Consider the following 22,201-nt stretch of genomic DNA (forward strand, 5'->3'; position numbering starts at 1 on the left):
TCAAGTACTTTGTATGGGATGCAGGAATGCCACATGGCATCTAAACTGCTGTGCCAAACATCTACCCCTAGATATTTTTTTTTAACACTAATGGCAAGAAGTAACACATTCTGTACTGTTTTAGTGTGTGGCATACCATCAGAATCTTGGCACTTGGGCCAATTCACTTGACTTTAAGACATATTCTAAAGATATAAATATTTATATATAAAGCTATATTCTTATCACTCTATTAAATATTTTAAAACTTATTAATAAATAATCCATGCTCTCCAATGTCTGAGAGAAGTACAATTCAAATATTCAATTCATACATCTGAGGACAGAGTACATAAAAATTGCTTTAGGTTTTCAATAAAGAAATAATTTTCAAAACTAGTAGGCAGGGGAGAATGTTTTGCCTAGAGGTTAAAATGCTGATTAAGACATTTGTGTCCATAGCAGGGTGCCTGAGTTGGATACACAGCTCTGACTCCTGAATCCAGCTTCATGCTAATGCAGACCCTGGCCAGCAGTGGTAATGGCTCAAGTAATTGCCTTCCTGTCACCCACATAGTAGTTGTTGCAGGAATTCAGGGAATGAACAAGTGAATAGGAGCTCTCTTTGCCTCTCAAATAAAATTTTATTTGAAAATAGTAAGCAGAGGTAAACACTCATGGATTTACTTGGTAGTGGAGAAACTGATCCAGGCTTTGAGCAAGCAGATGTGGGTAGGGGCATTGTGTCACAACAAGACAGAAATTCAATATGCATTTTACATAAAATTTTGAACAATGCTTACTGAATTAAGACACCTAAAATTCTGATACTCTTCAGATGTCCAACACTTTGTTCTTCTTTTTCTTAACATCTGACTCACTGTAAGGTATAAAGTAACCAAATCATTAAGTAGTGCAACTGGATCTTCACATCTGATCTTGGCTCCCACTCACTCCTCCTGAATTTTACTTTTCCACTTTGGTTTTCTCCTGAGATGGTCAGTCTCTTGTGATCCTTCATTATCTTAATTGTGATACTTGTGATTCATGAAATCATAATCATTACTATATCTCAAATTATCATATGGAATTCTGTGGCAGAAATGATCCTGAGAAATATGTCTTAACAAGTTTAACATTTAAATATAAAATAAAAGATGAAGTTCTTTGTGTTTTTTAGCATTAATTTTCAATTTTTTTTTGTCTAGGCTAAATGCAGGAGCAGCTTATACATTATTGAAAGATTTTTCACTCACCATTACAGCTATCAGGTGTGTTACACATTGACATGTTGATTTCAGATTTTTCAACTTAGTTGTAATTTGAAAAATGTTTACCCCTTACTTATGAGCCACATATTGAAGATGTCATGGAGCCTCTTGTGTACTATACATTTCAACTCCCCAAAGGTTCTGTGGAACTTCTTAACATAGCCCTTTTGTATTATTTCAATGATAGAATTAATCGCAACTGAACTTTGACATTAAGTTCTCTTTTAAACTACATCTCAGTCACAGCACCAAAGCACAACAGGCATATTCTAAAGCCTCATCGACACCTCCCCCCAACACTGTATATTCTTAATTGTTTGCAACTTGTCAGGTATATAATACTTCAGAGAGTTCCTTTTGGTTCCATCAGGCTTTCTGGTTTATCTCCATTTGCATACTCTTGGATCTCTTGCTTTATCCATTGTTTTCTCCTGGATTCATCAGACGCTGACTTCTCATCTTGGCTTCTTGTTTTTGTCTTTAACTGAAGAACCAAATTTCATGCACATACCCCAGTCCATTAGTTCTACTGGCCATTGAGTGTTGCCTAGTTAAATGTCCTTCCTAATACCTCCAATCTGCATACCCTTCTATACTTGATGGCTGTTTCTTTGTTATATCAGTTCCTTATGTACTTTAGGTTTCCACAAATCCTTTTGTTGTCAAATGCTTGTGAATTAAGTCAACTTTTTATTTCTTTGAGCAGAGTCAGATACGGAGAGTGAAATCTGGGATTACTAGAGAGGAAGGAAATTGTTTTGTCTATCTGAAATATCTCTAGATAGGCTATTCTCCTTCAGTGGTGCATAGTTATACAAGTCATAATCTCCAAAGCAGCCCAAGAAACTCCAGAGATTTTAGAGCTGTCTCAAAAGCTGGGCTTAGGACACCATCCATCCATGTACTCATCTAACAAGTCATGAAGTATTAATGACTTAAGATATATTTTGAAGCATTTTGTATATAATCATTAAATATATTTCTGCTTTAAAAATCAGTGTAGTAAACATGTTTGTAGACAATATACACATGGTAACTGTTATTGTGGCAGATATGGGAGTAACTACTTAGATTCAGAGGAGTCTCAAATAAACTAAATTTTTTATTGTTTTAGTGGAGAGAGTGAGGGGGAGAGGGAGAGGGACAGATCACTTCCATACGTTGCCTCACTTCTCTAACACACACCACAGCTAGGGATAGGCCTAGGCCAAAACTAGAGGCTAGGAATGTAATCCAGGTCTTGCATGTGGGTAGCGAGAACCCAACCACTTGAACCATCCATCACCTTTTGCCTCCCACGGTCTGCATTAGCAGGAAGCTGGAGTCAGGAACCAGAGCCAGATTTCAAATCTAGGTACTCTGATATGGGATGTGAGTAGGCCAAATGAGGCCAACCACTTATCCCTCAAACACTAATTCTGAAAGGATGGGATGGAGAGAATAGTGCTTTCAAGGTATAGAAATGAGGATAGGTCTGATGGGCCAGACTTGAAGCTCACCGTGGTGACATGTAGAATATGAGGATTGTGGCAGAGATGGGGAAGATGCTGACTTGTTATAAATGACTTTCAAGGGAATTTGAATCTGTATCAGCAATGGTCTTAATGGTCACATTAGAGAGTTTGGACTTAATAGGCATGTGTGTGGCATGGGTCTGTGGTCTGTATATATGATTGATATGTAGGACTGACCCAAAGACTATAAGGTTCATGCAGGTAAGAATGAGTGAAGGTCTGAATGAAGCAAACAGAAGTAATGATGCCAAAGAGTAGTTAGAGAAACACTCCTGAGGTAGAATTCAAAGAAATTTGGAATAGGTGCTGGCATTGAGGCGTAGAGGGTAAAGCTGCTGACTGCATCACTGACATCCCATATAGGTGCTGTTTTGAGTGCTGGCTGCTCCATTTCCAATCCAGCTATCTGCTAATGTGCCTGGGAAAGCAGCAGAAGGCCCAAGTCTTTGGGACCCTGCTACCTACATGGGAGACCTGAAGGAAGCTCCTGGCTCCTGGCTTCAGCCTAACCCAGCACTGGCTGTTTGTGGGCATTTGGGGAGTGAACCAGTGGATGGAAGACCTCTGTGTATGTCTCCCTCTTTCTCTGTAACTCTGCCTTTCAAATAAAATCTTAAAAAAAATTGGGAATAAATTTAATGAAGTTGGTGAAGATGACCAATTTTAGTTAATGAAACACGGAAGCAGAGTGAGGATGACATTTGGGGTTGAAAACCAAAAATAGTGAGTTTGAATATATATACATTATGGGAGATCTGCGGGGATATCTTCCAGGAAGAAAGGCTCAGGAATCTGAATTATAGGTCTGTAATTCCATAGTAAATCAGTGTTGTTTGATACAGGTCTGATCATTCTTTAAGGTAGGTCAGTGAGGATGCTAGGGCAAAAAGTGAAGTGCTAGTGGAAACATTGTAGGTACAAAGCCTAAAAGGCTGATAGAGGGTCAAAGCCTTATTCTTTTCACCCCTTAGCTCAGCTGTATTGTTCATTTTTAAAAAGATTTTATTTACTTGAAAGACAGACTGACAGAGAAAGAGGTAGAAAAAGATAATGAAAGAACTTTCATCCGCTGTTTTACTTCCCACATGGCTCCAGTGGCTGGGGCTGGGCCAGGCTTGAAGCCAGGAGCCTAGAACTGCATCTGGGCTCCCACATGGGCAACAAGGGCCCAAATACTTGAGGCATCTTCTGCTGCCCTCCTGGGCACATTAGCAGGGAGATGGACCAGAAGCGGAACAGCCAGGTCTTGAACCAGCACTCTGATAAGGGATGGCAGTGTTGCAAGTGGCAGCTTAACCCACTGTACAGCAACAGCAGCTCAGTATTCCTCATCCTTGCATTTATTCCTGTTGTTGTCACCTGTGCATTAGTTTCTTGATACCACTGTAGCAAGTTAGCACAAGCAATGGCACAGACTTACAGTTCTGGAGGTCACAAGTCTGAAATGGACCCTACTGAGCCAAAATCAAGATGTTGACAGTGCTGCAGGAGGCTCCAGGAGATGATCTGTTTCATTGCCTTTTCCAACTTTTAAAGGCTGCTGGCATTGGAAAGAAATATTTCCTTTTCATAGAGGTAGCTTACCTGTGGGTTCCAGTATATGCTGGACACAGTGTCTGTCTGTCTCTGTCTGTCTGTCTGTCTGTCTCTCTCTCTCTCTCACACACACACACACACACACACACACACTAAAAAATTATCCCATAGGAGATGTATGGAGAAAAGAAAAGGAATGTGTATCATACTGTTGATGGGAGGAAGGATAGAGTTATGTGGAATTCCGTGGCCTTCCAAGTACTCTTGGTAACAGGGAGAGAGGACCTGCATGGGTGTTGTCTCATTATCTTAATTTTTTCTATGCAAAATGTTTTGGAATAAATGTTTCTTCTTATTATTATGTTAGCATTGTTTTATCATCTGATAGTATTTGCTTCTGCCTTGCCAGGGAAAGCCCTTCTTAAAATATTCAACCTCACTGAAATGGGTGCCTTTTAATTTTTTTTCCTTTTTGCAGTGTTTCTTTACGTGAACTATGTGAAAACGAAGATGACAACGTTGTCTTAGCATTTGAACAACTGAGCAAAACCTTTTCTGAAAAATTTAATAAAGTCTAAAGACAGAGTCTGTGTAAGCCGCTTAAAATATTGCCATGGGCATTTCACAAATCATTTTTGATTCTTAGGTTTTTAGAGCAAGTACTCAGTAACCAAACAATTGCTAGCAAATATGGCACATTCTATAATGAGTACTTCTGGATAGATTATTCAGTATTGTCTAAATATGATAAGAGTCGGTGAACTCAAAAGGCTTCCATAGCTTTGGCAACTCATGACTGGAGCCTAAGGAGATTACTGATGCCATAAACAAGAGTGTCAATTCGTTAAGTCAACAACAGGAGTCACTGTGCACTTACTCCTCATGTAGGATCTCTGTCCTTAATGTGGTGTACATTGTGATTTAATGCTATAACTAGTACTCAAACAGCATTTTTCACTTTGTGTTTCTATGTGGGTGCAAACTGTTGAAATCTTTACTTAATATATACTAAACTGATCTTCTGTATATAAAGAGAATTGAAAATGAATCTTGATGTGAATGGAAGGGGAGAGGGAGCGGGAAAGGGGAGGGTTGCGGGTGGGAGGGAAGTTATGGGGGGGGGGGGAAGCCATTGTAATCCATAACTTGTACTTTGGAAATTTATATTCATTAAATAAAAGTTAAAAAAAAATTGCTTTCTAAAAATGTAGGGGCTGACGCTGTGGCATAGTGGGTAAATCTACCGCCTGCAGCTCTGGCATTCCATATGGGCACCAATTTGAGTCCCAGCTCCTCTACTTCCTAGCCAGCTCCTTGCTGATGGGCCTGAGAAGGCAGCGGAAGATGGTTCAAGTCCTTGGGCCCCTGTACCCACACGAGAGACCCAGAGGAAGCTCCTGGATCCTGGCCTCGGATTGGCTCAGCTGTAGTCTTTGTGGCCATTTGGGGAGTGAACAAACAGATGGAAGACCTTTCTCTTCCCTTTTTTTCTCTCCTTCTCTGTCTCTGTCAGACTCTGCTTTTCTTTTAAAAAAAAAAATGTAAATCTTTAAAAAAATGTAAATGAGAGTTAAGGTATAAACCTTGTCATGCTTTAAGAGAAAATATAGAGCCAACTGTTTGATATATTTTCATTGTGGAAAGTGACTGGTAAATATCCAAGAAATAAAATATGTTTAATCCATTACCACTGATCTCATTATTTTCAATCTAGAATTCCATTCACACATAATTATGCACTACACAGAGTACAGCTTAGGTATACTCATCTCCCCTCCCTATCCTCGGCCTCCAGTCACAGTTCTAGAATTTATTTTAGACCTGAAATTTGAATGAAGAGAATTTTGTTCTGGCAGCAAACAGTCTGCTGTCTCCTACCATCCTATAATGTCTCAAAGAAGGATGATGATCCCTTTTATAGAGTCCATTTATAGGCTGGATTTATAGACTCCATTGGCCTAGAAAAAGACGTGGGACTCAATTTGTCTAGCAATGGAATACTCCCTGGAATGGAGCTGTCTTTTCACATGCCAAGTTACAGTCTCTATTTTTTTTTTTTTTTTTTTTTGACAGGCTGAGTGGACAGTGAGAGAGAGAGAGACAGAGAGAAAGGTCTTCCTTTTCCGTTGGTTCACCCCCCTACTGGCTGCTGCGGCCGGCGCATTGCACTGATCCGAAGCCAGGAGCCAGGTGCTTCTCCTGGTCTCCCATGCGGGTGCAGGGCCCAAGGACTTGGGCCATCCTCCACTGCACTCCCGGGCCACAGCAGAGAGCTGGACAGTCTATTTTAAATAAGCATCATAGCAATATCTGAACAGTAGGCTAAAATGATTTGTCATCCCAATCTCAAAACAATATTAATACAATTTCACACTGGTGTCCACTCCTACTTATATTTTCATGAATCTGATGGAGATGTGCAGGTTTTTTTTCCATATGACTGAGCCAACCTGGCTTCCTAGCTCTTAAGAGGAAAATAAGATTAATCCTTGCCATCTGGAACCTTCTTAAAAGAGGGAACTCAGATTTCCTAGCCTCCTTGAGATAGACCCAATGGGAAGCTTCCTGGTTTTCTGTTTGTGTTTTAAGAGGCAGAGAGAGACAAATAGAGAGCTCCCATTTGTTGGTTCACTCCCCAGATGCCTGCAATGGCTGGACCACAACCAGGAGTTTAGGAATGCAATCCAATGCAATTCACCGGGGTAGAAGGAACTCGCATCACCGCCTCCAAGGTTTGCATTTGCAGGAAGCTGGAGTCAGTAGCTAGAGCTGGGGATCAGACCCAGGTATGCTAATGTAGAACCTGAGAATCTTAATTTGTGTCTTCCATGCTAGGCCAAATCTCTTCCCTGATTTTTAGCAAACACTTTTAAAGAGTAACCTGGAACAATTTATGAAGGCTAAATTTAAAAGCAGGACCTCAGGGGCTGGTGCTGTGGTGCAGTGAGTTAAAGCCCTGGCCTGAAGCACTGGCATCCCATATGGGCGCCGGTTTGTATCCCAGCTGCTCCACTTCCAATCCAGCTCTCTGCTATGGCCTGGGATAGCAGTGGAGGATGGCCCAAGTCCTTGGGCCCCTTCACCCAAGTATGAGACCCAGAAGAAGCTCCTGGCTCCTAGCTTTGGATTGGTACAGCTCGAGCCGTTGAGGCCATCTGGGGAGTGAACCAGCAGATGGAGGACCTCTCTCTCTCTCTGTCTCTACTTCTTTCTAACTCTGTCTTTCAAATAAATAAAATAATTTTTTTTAAAAAAAAGCAGAACCTCAGCAAAATGGTAGAGTAGGAGTTATCTAACTTCACTTTCCCCCATAGAAAACCTACTACCAATAGCAATATAATCACTCAATGAATATCCCAGAACTTCAAATGGAGACTTCAGAGAAGAGGAAAAGCATAAGACTTAAATGGAAGTGACTCTCTTGAGACACTCCAAAATCTCTCTCCCAAGCCAGCCAAGTACCATGCATGGAAAAATCCCCTGAATTAATTATTTCTACACTGTAAAAAGTGAGTTCAAAGATGATAACAGCATTTCCTAGTTCGTCTCTGCCTTGGCCCATAGGAAGATCACAAGTGCCTGCAGGGCTAACATACTTGAAGCCAGCTAAAGACAAACAGTAGGGGTAGGAGTGGAATTAAGAACACAATGACGAGAGCGGCAAGATGGCGGAATAGGAAGGAAGCACATTGATAGTTCGTCAAGACACACGTTAATATAAGTGGAGATACTGCAGGGTCAAGGAAGAGTAGGGGAAGAAACAGCAGAGGAAACTCTTCCGGAACTAGTGATTCACAGTGGACCTACGTGGAGAGCATGGGAGCCCAAGTTCGGGACAGCAACGGCAGACTCAACGCACCAGCGCTGGAACGCGAGGTGAGCCGAACCTCCATAGCCCGAGACACCAGCAGGCAAGCGGAAAGAGGAGGCTAGAGGGAACGAGGCTTGAAACTCCGTGGGGAAAAGTTCACCAGGCTAACTAGAAGAGAGAGAGGAAAAAAAAAAGTGACCGATACGGACACGAGTCTCTCTCTCTCCGCTCACCTCTCAAAGGCGAGCAAGACAAAGAGCAGGCGCCATTTTGGACATACGTCATAAGCAGGGCGACCTCAGGTCTGCACCGGCCCTGAGCCTAGCAGAAAAACCTGACTCTGGGGGGAGGGGTGAAATAACTGGAGATTAGCATCTAACTTGGCAACCCAGTGGGAGACTGCAGGAGAATTGGAGCCCACACTGAGGGCAGCAGAGATTCCCTGTGTGGTCCTTGGGAAAGAGCTTCCGATCTCTGGCTCCTGTGGGTATATCATTTGCCTGCTAATTACTACCTCCAATTACGTTCAGCTGTGCAGAATTACTTCCCTTTTGAATCAAAAAAAGAAAGAGAGATTTACCACGCCTAACCTGGGAGTGTCATCTTTGACACACCCTCAGCCCTGAGGAACCAAACACAGCTCTCAGTCCACACTCATCTCAAGCCTCTAAGGCTCCACCGAAAGCAGACAGTCCACTTAATATAGAGCCATAGTGTAACAAGAAAAAACACCACAGTGAAGAAACCAAATATCTCCAACATGCCAAACAACAAACGCAAAAACCAAGCTAACAAGAACAAGGAAGACACTATGACGCCCCCAAATGAAAAAGACACCCCAATTCAAGATTATGAAGATGATGAGATCGAAGAAATGCAAGAAGCGGATCTCAAAAAATTGCTAAGAACATTAAGAACTTCTCAAAAACAAATTCTTGAACTACAGAAATCCTTCATGGACAAGATAGAAAATCTCTCTCGTGAAAATGAAATATTAAGGAGGAATCAAAATGAAATGAAACAACTAGTGGAACAAGAAACTCTGATAGTGACGAGAAATCATAATGAAATGAAGAATTCAATAGATCAAATGACAAACACATTAGAGAGCCTTAAAAACAGAATGGGCGAAGCAGAAGAGAGAATATCGGACTTAGAAGACAGAGAACAGGAAAGGAAACAGGCAAACCAAAGAAAAGAAGAAGAAATCAGAAATCTAAAAAATATTGTCGGGAATCCACAGGATACTATTAAAAAACCCAACATTCGAGTTCTAGGAGTTCCTGAAGGCATGGAGAGGGAGAAAGGATTAGAAGGCATTTTCAGTGAGATACTAGCAGAAAATTTCCCAGGTTTGGAGAAGGACAGAGGCATCTTAGTACAGGAAGCTTATAGAACCTCTAATAAACATGACCAAAAGAGATCCTCACCACGACATGTTGTAATCAAACTCACCACAGTGAAACACAAAGAAAAGATCCTAAAAGATGCAAGAGAGAAACGTCAGATTACTCTTAGAGGATCTCCAATTAGACTCACAGCAGACTTCTCATCAGAAACCCTACAAGCTAGAAGGGAATGGCGAGACATAGCCCAGGTACTAAGAGAGAACAACTGCCAGCCCAGAATACTATATCCTGCAAAGCTCTCATTTGTGAATGAAGGTGAAATTAAGACTTTTCATAGCAAACAGAAACTGAAAGAATTTGTTGCCACTCATCCTGCCCTGCAAAAGATGCTTAAAGATGTCTTACACACAGAAACACAGAAACATGGTCACCAATATGAAAGAAGGTAAAGGAAGGAAACCTCACAGCAAAAGATCACAGGAAGCTCAATTTATCTTTGACATAGAATTAAACTCTGATGCTCTGTTAAAGCAATGTGTTAAAGTAATCTATTGTGTTCTCTTGTTGTCTGCTAAATTCTAATTGTTCAAAAACAGCTGAATTTTTATTAAGAGCTATGGGTTTTGTAAATATGTGCTTATTTTCAAAGATTTGAATAATCACCTTGTAACAAGATCAAATTTGGTCTATGAGTTTATAATTTTAAACATGGCGACTTAAAGTCTTTTGTCATCCACAGTTATATATGATTTGCTGCTCATAAAACTAAAGCGTTGTTGGTTCTGTGTGTAGCTGTCCTCCTATGGGTTCCTATGGACTTTTTCCAGCCACTTCCATTGTATTCAGTACTTTGGGATGGCTCTGTAAACAGATGAAGCCAATAATGTATTAACAGTACCAACTGAGAGAAAGTATGGTTAACTGAGGTTACTAAAAAAGCAATTCAAATCAATTGGCAATCTACAAAAAGAGTTAAAGATTTTAAAAGCTATTATTAAAAACGCTATATTGGTCTATTATGCTATGTTAAATGTGTGTACATATTGTATGTCCACATGGGGAAATTTTATTAAGAGTCTTATTTTAAATGGCTTATAGATAAGATTGTCCATAAATTTAAGCTGCTAAAATCAATCAAAGATACATTTTAATTTGAGTGACCTGAATCTATGTATCATATGTTTTAAACTTGTAGGTAGAAAGAAACTAAAAACATTTTATATGGTTGTGCTTAAGTTTGCTGGTTAAACAAACTACACCATGTTAGATATTTAAGAGGTGTTTTCAAATACATGATTCTTAAAATTTATAGAAGGCATTGGACCTTCTGGTAAATGTTTTCTTAAGTTGTTATCTAATGGTTGAAACGGTTTGCTAAGTATTCATGTGATATTGCTATTGTCAGCAAGCGATCTAGGACTTGCTCCCTCATTTCTCTATTCTAAGCCCAACTTGTTCTTTCATTTCTCTATTCTCTTCAAGGTAGGAAACTAAATCTATTATGAAGGAATCTGTAGGACGCACAATTTAATCTTTAGACCTTATAAAAGAGATGGCTAACATTTTTCTGTAATAGCATAGCCAAAATATGAACTTAAATAATAATCTCATAGCTAGATTCACTTCGCCATCAGCAAAGTATACAGTAAGCAGAAAAAACCTCCCTTTCAGACCAAAGGGAAAGAAAGTTTTTAAGTGAGAATATAATTTTCCTCATGGGCATTGTCTACCTTAGAAAAACTACTACAGAACATGCCTGTGACTATAGACTTGTAGTTCAGGCCACCGAAGATTAGAGATGGGACACGGGCACTCCCTTGACTTGCATCGTCTGGTCTGCTTTAACACAAACCAGGAGGAAAAGAAAGCTAGGCATCAGAAGCAATGGGTGGCAGGCCTATTAATGGCTGATCTGTACAGTGATCTGCCCTCAAGGAGACCCAACAGGCCAGTCCACTGCAGTGGCTTTCAATGAGGTAAGCCTGGGCTTCAGCAGAAGTCAGCTTGTGAAGAGCCCTGGCAGCTCTGCCAAGAGTTGGATCACTGGAAATGGACCTGCCCTGGAGTCGAAGGATGCCCAGGTCAGAGCCACAGATCTTATTGGCTCTAAGCTGAAAAGCCCTTCACTCAGCCCAACTTCCAAAGTGACCACTGCAGCTGAGGGTGTGGTCAAGTAGGGTCAGCAACATTGCAGGCAGAACTGTAAATTTCTTGTTAGAGTTGCCACCTGCCTTTACCTGGCCAGCTCTCCTCCCAGGCCAGCCAAGTCATGAAAGTCAACAGAGTGCCTTCCCCTAGGAGGTTCACACCTCCCTTAGGATATACCCCATGTGAAGAGATAGATAGGTCTGGGCCTCTTAACTTACAAGGCCTAAAGCCCACCAGATTATTATCAAGCCCCTTCTATCAGGTTCTATTTGCCTCTCAATCAGAAAACTTAATTGTAGCTTAGACAGCACCTTTCTTAGCTCCTCTAAGAATGACTCTGTCCTTTGTTCTAGACCCTGTCTAGCGTACTTGGGCCTCATTCCTTTGTAATCATAACCTCTACTCTACCACCAATGGCTCTACTCCCAACATGTGTGTACTGATGGTCCTCTTCCCCACTTAATGCTGTATAATTGTTCAAACCTGGTTAATGCCACTCTTAGGATCATTGGTTACTATTCTCACTCTGTCTTTTATGACCTTGTCTAAATATGATCAGAGTCGGCAAACTTGGAAGGCTTCCATAGCCTTGGCAACTCATGACGACAGCCTAGGGTGGTTACTGGCGCCATAAACTAGAGTGTCAATTTGTTGGGTCAACAACAAGAGCCTCTGTGCACTTGCTCCTCCTGTGGGATCTCTGTCCTTAATGTGCTGTACTTTTGATTTGATGCTATAACTAGTACTCAAACAGTATGTTTCACTTTGTGGGTCTATGTGGGTGCAAACTGTTGAAACCTTTATACTAAATTGATCTTCTGTATATAAAGAGAATTGAAAATGAATCTTGATGCAAATGGAAGGGGAGAGGGAGCGGGAGAGGGGAGGGTTGCGGGTGGGAGGGAAGTTATGGGAGGGGAAAGCCACTGTAATCCATAAGCTGTACACTGGAAATTTATATTCATTAAATAAAAGTTAAAAAAAATAAATAAAAAAAAAAAATAAAAAAAATAAAAAAAAAAAAAGAACACAATGACACTCAGCCAGAGCAGCTGCCAAATCAGAGGCTATTAAGCAGCAAATGCATGATCCGTGGGTCCTCTAGGTATGAGCCCCTAGTCAGCTGTTCCATACAGCCTTAGCCAGGCTCATTTGGGTTGGACACTGTACCTATCTCAGGACCCTCACAAGATTTAGTGAACCTGTGCTTAGGATTCCATAAGTGTTGAAAAGGACGCAGTGATCCTGGGCTGAGGGAGAAGTACAGCCAATCTGCACAGAACCTTTTGACAGATCTTGATGCAGAAAGACAATAAAAGCAAGGAAGACTAAAATACCTGATAATTTAGTGCATAGGCATCACATCATCCACAAGAATGAAAATTACCACCAAACGGACAAGACAAGGTACAAATAACTAACTCTAAAGAGATGAAGATATCTGGCTGCTCAAACCAACAATTCAAATAGCTATTTTAAGGAAACTCAGTGAACTCCAATAGCACAGAGAAACAAGCCAGACATATACCAGAGGAATTTAATAAAGGAGTAAAATTTTAAAAAGTTAAACCCTGGAACTGAAAAAATAAAACCAACAAATGAGAAATATAATAGAAAGCCACAACAGCAAAACTGGTCAGGCAGAAAAACGTAGTTTGAAGACAGGCGATATGAAAATATTCAGAGGATAAAACAGAAACAAGAATATAAAGGCATGAAGAAAACACATAGGATCCATGGGACAGCATCAAAAGAATAAATGATGTCACTGATGTCCAAGTGAGAGTACAGAAAGACAAGGGGTAAAACTTAAATAAAAAAATGCAGAAGCCTAATATGGACAAATAATCAAATATTTAGGTACAAGGAAAAGGTCATCAATCAGATCCAACCCAAGTAGTATTACCTAAGATTACCCAATAATTAAGCTATTAAAAGTCAAAGACAAATAAGAATATTTTGAAAAGAAATAAAAATCAGAAAATAATTTATAAGGGAATTTCAATAAACCTAACAGCAGACTTCTTGGTTTTACACCCTTTACAGGCCTGGAGGGAGTGAGGAGATATATTTAAGTGCTGAAGGAAAAACCCCCTGCAAATCAAGAATATTGTATTCACCAAAGCTATGCTTAGACATGAGGAGGGGAAGATTTTCCCAGAGAAACAAGTTGAGGTAATTCACAAACATCTTATCTTACAGCAAATGTTAAAAGGGATTCTTTAAAATAAAACAAACAAAAGCTATAGTGTAATATAAGAATACCTGGAGGTATAAAACTCACTGGTAAAAGTAAGTATACAACAAATTCAGAGTAATCTAATACTTTAATCCTAATATAAACCACTTAGATATGCAGTATGAAGATTAAGATGGGGCCACTAAATAGAATAACTATAATAATTTGTTAAGGGATAGGCAATATAAAAAGATGTAATCTGTGTTATCAGAAACTCAAAATGTGGGGTGAAGTGTGAAGTGAAAATATTTAATAGTATTATTCTTAGCAACAGAAGTTAGTTGTTCTCAATTCAAGATAATTATAGGGCTTTTTTAAGCCTCATGGTAACCTCAAATCAAAAACCAATACTAAGTACACTAAAAGTAAAAAGCAAGGAATCAAAACATACTATTAGAGAAAAATCACTTACCTTTAAAGAAACAGAAGACCTTCAAGTCAATTAGAAACAAGCAACAAAATGTCAGTACTAACTCCTCATCTAGCAAGTTATCTTGAATGTGAATACACATTGTTCAATTAAAAAACATAAGAATGGTAGAATGAAAAAAAAAAAAAAAACAACCCAGTTGTAGGTCAACTACAATAGACTTGCTTCACCTTTAAGTACATGCACAGCCTGAAAGTAAAGCAATGGAAAAAGGTATTTTATGCAATTGGAAATTTAAAAAGAGCAAGAGGAGCTTACTTTTATCTGATAAGATTTACTTTACAAGTAAAAATGTAGAAAGAGACAAAGACCATTATTAATAAGTGGTTAATACACCAAGAGGATATGGTAGACAAAAAATGTGTGTAGATATAGATAGATAGATATAGATATTCAACATTGGAGTATATAACTATGAATGAAATATTTTTTTAAAAAAAGGGAGAGACAGGCTGGCACCGTGGCTTAACAGGCTAATCCTCCGCCTTGCGGCGCTGGCACACCGGGTTCTAGTCCCGGTTGGGGCGCCGGATTCTATCCTGGTTGCCCCTCTTCCAGGCCAGCTCTCTGCTATGGCCCGGGAAGGCAGTGGAGGATGGCCCAAGTCCTTGGGCCCTGTACCCACATGGGAGACCAGGAGAAGCACCTGGCTCCTGGCTTTGGATCAGCAAGATGTGCCGGCCGCAGCGGCCATTGGAGGGTGAACCAATGGCAAAAAGGAAGACCTTTCTCTCTGTCTCTCTCACTATCCACTCTGCCTGTCAAAAAAAAAAAAAAAAAAAAAAAAAAAAAAAAAAAAAAAAGGGAGAGACAGACTGCAAATGAGTAGTGGTGGGGAACTTCACCATCCACTTTTTGCAATGGATAGATCATCCAGACCAAAAATCAACAAGCGATGGATTTAATCTGCATACCAGACAAAATGGACCTAATGGAAATTTACAGAACCTTCCATTCAACAGTTGCAGAAGACAACCTTCTCAACTGCACATGGAACATTATCCAGTTTAGACTATATGGTAGGTAAGAAAATAAGCCTTTAAACATTCAAAAAAAAAAAAGTGAAATTATATCAATAGTCTCTTCTGACCACAACAGAATAAAACTAGAAACGAATAGAGGAGGAACTTGAGAAAATTCAGAAATATGAAAATTATGACAAACTACTGGAAAACCAGTTGGCCAATGAAAATTAAAAGTTAAATTTAAAAAGTTCTTGGGACAAATGAAAATGAAAATGTAACATAACCAAAGCCCGTGGAATACAGCACAAACAGTTCTAAGGAAAGTTTCTAGTGATAAATGTCTTTATAAGATAAATCTCGATAGAGTTCCAAGATGGCAGAGTAGGGAGGGAGCTTACTGCTCTAGTCCAGGAGAAAATAATTTTTAAAAAGTGGAAAGAGTATAGTCTCAGGGAATAGTTAGGGAGAAAACGGCAGAGGAAACTCCACTGAAATTAGCGGGACACGGTGGACATATGTGGAGGGTGTGGACACCCACAATTCGGGACTCCAGCAGCTGAGAGCCTCTGTACCAGCATTGGAAAGTGAGGTGAGACCAGACTGCAGCAGCTCAATTTACTGGTGAGAAAGCTGCAGGAAGAGCCTACAGGGAACCCAGCTTGGTGCCCCATGGAGGATAGTGTACCTGCCAAACTAGACAAGAAAAAAAAGAAAGGACAAACAAGTTTCTCTCTCCCTGATAACTTTACAACAGTGTCCTGTAACAAGCTGATAGAGCAGGCACCATTTTGGAAATATGTAACAGCTACACCAGCTTGTGTCTATGCCCAGCAACCAGCTGAGTGGAGACTCCTGACTCTGGTGGGGAGAACTAACAGGGGCCTGTGAGCCTGTGACTGTGTGAGGCTTCTGTCCAGGACTGTGAAAAAAACTGAGCATGTGTGGGAGAACTCACGGTGTGGCTGGGACTTTGGGCAGTCACAATGGGAGGCTCCACATGCTCAGGGCTTCTGATTACCTGGTGAGAGACATTGCTGGGGCATCTGAACGTACACTGAGAACCGCACAGATCCTTTTTGTGGTCCTTAGGACAGAGCAGATGAATATTATACCCACTGGGGCTGGCATTCAGGAACTGGTCTCCTTTGAGGAGCTCAGCTGAACAGAATAAATACCCCTTCTGATTTAAAAAAAAAAGAGAAAGAGAGAAGATTTACTATGCCAAACTGAGTGTGTCACCTTAGGCATGCCCTTTACCCTGGAGAACTGAACAGAGCTCCCTGACCACATGCACTACAAGCCTCTGGATATTCACTGAAAGCAGACATTGCACTTATCTACAGAGTCATAGTACAAAGATAAAAGCCACCACAGAAAAAAAAAAAAAAAAGAAAAGAAATCAACAAGTAGTCCTCCAAATATCAGACAAAATAGACTTTATAACAGAAACTGTTAAAACAAAGAAGGGCACTATGTAATGAAAACGGATCAAATCAACAGGAACATGTAACTATTATAAACATATATGCACCTAATCACAGGACAACTGATTCTTTAAAAGAAATGTTAAGGGATTTAAAGGGAGACTTAGACTCCAATACAATAGTAATGGGGGACTTCAATACCCTGCCTTCAACAATGGACAGATCAACCAGACAGAAAATCAACAAGGAAACAGCAGAGTTAATCGACACTATAGACCAAATGGACCTTACAGATATCTACATAACTTTTCATCCTACAGTTGCAGAATACACATTCTTCTCAGCAGTGCATGGAACTTTCTCTAGGATTGACCACATACTAGGCCGTAAAGCAAGTCTCAGCAAATTCAAAAAAATCGAAATCATACCATGCATCCTCTCAGACCACAATGGAATGAAGCTGGAAATCAGCAACTCAGGAATCTATAGAACATATCTAAACACATGGAGACTGAACAACATGCTCCTGAATGAACAGTGCGTCATAGAAGAAATCAAAAGAGACAGCAGGCGCCATGGCTCACTAGGCTAATCCTCCACCCTGCGGCGCCGGCACACCGGGTTCTAGTCCTGGTCGGGGCACCGGATTCTGTCCCGGTTGCCCCTCTTCCAGGCCAGCTTTCTGCTGTGGCCCGGGAGTGCAGTGGAGGATGGCCCAAGTGCTTGGGCCCCGCACCCCATGGGAGACCAGGATAAGCACCTGGCTCCTGCCATCGGATCAGCGCGGTGCGCTGGCCACAGAGCACCAACCGCGGCGGCCATTGGAGGGTGAACCAATGGCAAAGGAAGACCTTTCTCTCTGTCTCTCTCTCTGACTGTCCACTCTGCCTGTCAAAAAATAAAAAATAAAAAAATAAAAACAAAAAAGAAGAGATCAAAAGAGAAATCAAAAACTTTCTGGAAGCAAATGAAGATAACAATACAACATATAAAAACTTACAGGATACAGCAAAAGCAGTGTTAAGAGGAAAGTTTATAGCAATAAGTGCCTACATGAAGAAATTGGAAAGGCACCAGATACATGAGCTATCAATGCATTTCAAGGATCTAGAAAAAATACAGCAAACCAAACCAAAAACCAGTAGGAGAAAAGAAATAATTAAAATTAGAGAAGAAATCAACAAAATTGAATCCAGAAAAATATTACAAAATATCAGCAAAACGAAGAGCTGATTTTTTGAAAAAATAAACAAAATTGACACACCATTGGCCCAGTTAACCAAAAACAGAAGAGAGAAGGCCAAGTCAATAAAATTAGAGATGAAAATGGGACTGTAACAACAGACACCACAGAAATAAAAAGTCATCAGAAATTACTACAAAGAGTTGTATGCCAACAAACTAGGAAATCTAACAGAAATGGATAGATTCCTGGAAACATGCAACCTACCTAAATTGAACCATGAAGACATAGAAAACCTAAACAGACAAATAACCATAACAGAAATTGAATCAGTAATAAAGGCCCTCCCAACAAAGAAATGCCCAGGACCAGATGGCTTCACTGCTGAATTCTACCAGACATTTAAAGAACTAACTCCAATTCTTCTCAAGCTATTCAAAACAATTGAAAGAGAAGGAATCTTCCCAAATTCTTTCTACAAAACCAGCTTCACCTTAATTCCTAAACCTGAAAAAGATACAGCAGAGAACGAGAATTACAGACCAATTTCCCTGATGAACATAGACACAAAAATCAATAAAATTCTGGCCAACAGAATCCAACAACACATCAGAAAGACCATCCACCCAGACCAAGTGGGATTTATCCCTGGTATGCAGGTATGGTTCAACATGCACAAATCACTCAATGTGATATACCACATTAACAAACTTCAGAAGAAAAAGCATATGATTATCTCAATAGATGCAGAGAAAGCAACTGATAAAATACAATACCCTTTCATGATGAAAACTCTAATAAACTGGGTATAGAAGGAACATTCCTCAACACAATCAAAGCAATTTATGAAAAACCCACAGCCAGCATCATACTGAGTGGAGAAAAGTTGGAAGCATTCCCACTGGGATCCAGTACCAGACAGGGATGACCACTCTCACCACTGTTATTCAATATAGTACTGGAAGTTTAAGCCAGAGGAATTAGGCAAGAAAAATAAATCAAAGGGATACAAATTGAGAAGGAAGAAATCAAACTGTCCCTATTTCCAGACGATATGATTCTTTATTTAGGGGATCCAAAGAATTCGACTAAAAGACTATTGGAACTCATAGAAGAGTTTGGTAAAGTAGCAGGATATAAAAATCAATACACAGGGCAGGCACTTTGGCACAGCAGGTTAAAGCCCCAGCCTGAAGCGCTGGCACCCCATATGTGTGCCAGTTCTAGTCCCGGCTGCTCCTCTTCCAATTCAGCTCTCTGCTATGGCCTGGGAAAGCAGTGGAAAATGGCCCAAGTCCTTGGGCCCCTGCACCTGTGTGGGAGACCTAGAAGAAGCTCCTGGTTCCTGTCTTCAGATTGGCGCAGCTCCAGCCATTACGGACATCTAGGGAGTGAACCAGCGGATGGAAGACCTCTCTCTCTGTCTCTACCTCTCTCTGTAACTCTTTCAAATAAAATAAATCTTAAAAAAAAAAAAAACTCAATACACAAAAATCAACAGCCTTTGTATACACAGACAATACCATGGCTGAGAAAGAATTTCTAAGAACAATCCCAATCACAGCAGCTACCAAAAAAAAAAAAAAAAAAAAAAAAAAAAAAAATCAAATAGCCTGGAATAAACTTAACCAAGGATGTCAAAGATCTCTACAATGAGAATTATAAAACTTTAAAGAAAGAAATAGAAAAATATACAAAAACTGGAAAAACCTCCCATGTTCATGGATTGGAAGAATCAATATAATCAAAATGTCCATTCTTCCAAAAGCAATTTACAGATTCAATGCGATACCAATCAAAATACCAAAGATGTTCTTCTCAGATCTGGAAAAAATGATGCTGAAATTCATATGGAGGCATAGGAGACCTCGAATAGCTAAAGCAATCTTATACAACAAAAACAGAGCCAGAGGCATCACAATATCATATTTTAAGACATACTACAGGGCAGTTATAATCAAAACAGCCTGGGACTGGTACAAAACAGATGGATAGACCAATGGAACAGAATAGAAACACCAGAAATCAACCCAAACATCTACAACCAACTTATATTTGATCAAGGAGCTAAAACAAATTCCTGGAATAAGGACAGTCTATCCTACAAATGGTGCTGGGAAAACTGGATTTCCATATTCAGAAGTATAAAGCAAGACCCCTATCTTACACCTTGTACAAAGATCTACTCAACATGGATTAAAGATCTAAATATATGACCCAACACCATCAAATTATTAGAGAACATTGGAGAAACCCTGCAAGATATAGGCACAGGCAAACACTTCTGGGAAAAGACCCCAGAGCCACAGGCAGCCAAAGCCAAAATTAATAACTTGGATTACATCAAATTGAGAAGTTTCTGTACTGCAAAAGAAGCAGTCAGGAAAGTGAAGAGGCAACTGACAGAATGGGAGAAAATATTTGCAAATTATGCAACCAATAAAGGATTAATAAACAGAATCTAAAAAAGATCAAGAAACTCCACCACAACAAAACAAACAACCTACTTAAGATATGGGCCAAGGACTTAAACAAACATTTTTCAAAAGAGGAAATCCAAACAGCCAACAGACACATGAAAAAATATTCAGGATCTCTAGCCATCAGAGAAATGCAAATCAAAACCACAATGAGGTTTTACTTCACCCCAGTTAGAATGGCTCACATACAGAAATCAACAAACAATAGATGCTGGTGAGGATGTGGGGAAAAAGGTATGCTAATCCACTGTTGGTGGGAATGCAAACTGGTAAAGCCACTATGGAAGACAGTTTGGAGATACCTCAGAAATCTGAATATAGCCCTACCACACAACCCAGCCATCCCACTCCTCAGAATTTACTCAAGGGAAATTAAATTGGCAAATAAAAGAGCTATCTGCACCTCAATGCTTATTGCAGCTCAATTCACAATAGCTAAGACATGGAATCAACCTAAATGCCCATCAACAGAAGACTGGATAAAGAAATTATGAGATACGTACTCTATGGTAAAAAAGAATGAAATCCAGTCTTTTGCAACAAAATGGAGGCATCTGGAAAACATCATGCTGAGTGAAATAAGCCAGTCCCAAAGGGACAAATATCATATGTTCTCCCTGATCAGTGACAACTAACTGAAAAGAAACCTGTAGAAGCGAAACTGAAACTATGAGAAGCAATGACTTGATCAGCCCTTGTCCTGACTGTTGAGGAACAGCTTACTATTGTATTCTTTTTAATGTTTTCTTGTTCTACTTAATACCATTGGTTGAACTCTTTAATTAACACACAACTATTCTTAGGAGTTTAAATCCAATTGAAAATTGATCCCTGTCAAAAGTAAGAGTGGGAATAAGAGAGGGAGGATATGTACAGATCAGCACAAGTTCCCTCGGACTTACCCCTAAGGGTAAAGCTAAAAACTTGCCATGCCATGTGGGGGGGATAAAAAACTTGCCATGGGACTCCAAATCCCATTAAGTTGACAGGTACCAATTCCATCTTACTAGTTAAAGTGATCAGTTTAAGTTCATAAAGATAGGATTAACTGTCAAAGGAATCACATAAATAATACTTGATAGAATTAAAAAGGAGAGAATCATCCAACATGCAAAGCAGGACACACAGCAGAGTCATAGAATGACAAAAGACCCTAAACAGCTCTCTAGCCTCAGAATCAGCCCTTAAGGAATTTGGATCTGGCTAAAAAGCCCATGAGAACATTTCAGGCATGGAAAGCCAAGACACTGTGGCAAAAAATGACCTACAGGAAAGATCTGTGTGAGATCCCGGTGGAAAGAAGGGACCATCAAAGAAGGAGCTACATTTCTCTGAAGGGAGGAATGAACTTCCACTTTGATTATGGCTTTATCTAAGAAATATTGGAGTTTGTGGACTCAAGAGGCTTCCACAGCCTTGGCAGCTCATGACAAGAGCCTTGGGTGATCACTGACATCATAAATAAGAGTGTCAATTGTTAAATCAACAACAGGAGTCACTGTGCACTTGCTCTCCATGTAGGACCTCTGTCCTTAATGTGCTGTACTGTGAGAATTAATGCTACAACTAATCTTCAAACAGTACTTTATACTTTGTGTGTCTGTGTGGGTGCAAACTGTTTTAGTCTTTACTTAGTATAGAGTTGATCTCCTGTATATAAAGATAATTAAAAATGAATCTTAATGAAGAATGAGATGGGAGAATAAATAGGAGGTGGGATAATTTGGGGTGGGAGGGCAGGTGGGGGGGAAGAACCACTATAATCCAAAAGTTGCACTTATGAAATTTATATCTATTAAATAAAAGCTTTCAATAAAAAAAATTGGTGGTAGGAAAGAAATAATAAAAATTAAAGAATAAACTGAATTGAAA

General features: G+C 39.9%; 2 protein-coding genes across 9 annotated transcripts in view; one reads left to right on the plus strand and one right to left on the minus strand.

The window, feature by feature from the left end:
* The window catches only part of LOC133774949 (probable ATP-dependent RNA helicase DDX60), a 97,184-nt gene extending 91,191 nt beyond the window's left edge, over nt 1-5,993 (plus strand). For 3 of the 7 annotated variants that reach the window (XM_062212975.1, XM_062212977.1, XM_062212976.1), the window contains exons 37-38: nt 1,188-1,250; nt 5,607-5,993. In XM_062212975.1, the coding sequence (XP_062068959.1) occupies nt 1,188-1,250; nt 5,607-5,730 (187 nt within the window). In that variant the 3' untranslated portion in view covers nt 5,731-5,993. Of the gene's footprint in view, nt 1-1,187; nt 1,251-4,778; nt 5,364-5,511 lie in introns of those variants that run through there. The other 4 variants (XM_062212979.1, XM_062212980.1, XM_062212978.1 and 1 more) reach the window with 4 other exon arrangements.
* The window catches only part of ENTPD4 (ectonucleoside triphosphate diphosphohydrolase 4), an 84,158-nt gene that overhangs the window by 14,000 nt on the left and 47,957 nt on the right, over nt 1-22,201 (minus strand). The window lies entirely within an intron of this gene.

Source organism: Lepus europaeus, chromosome 16 (genome assembly GCF_033115175.1).
Source record: "Lepus europaeus isolate LE1 chromosome 16, mLepTim1.pri, whole genome shotgun sequence".
Taxonomy (NCBI): Eukaryota; Metazoa; Chordata; class Mammalia; order Lagomorpha; family Leporidae; genus Lepus; species Lepus europaeus.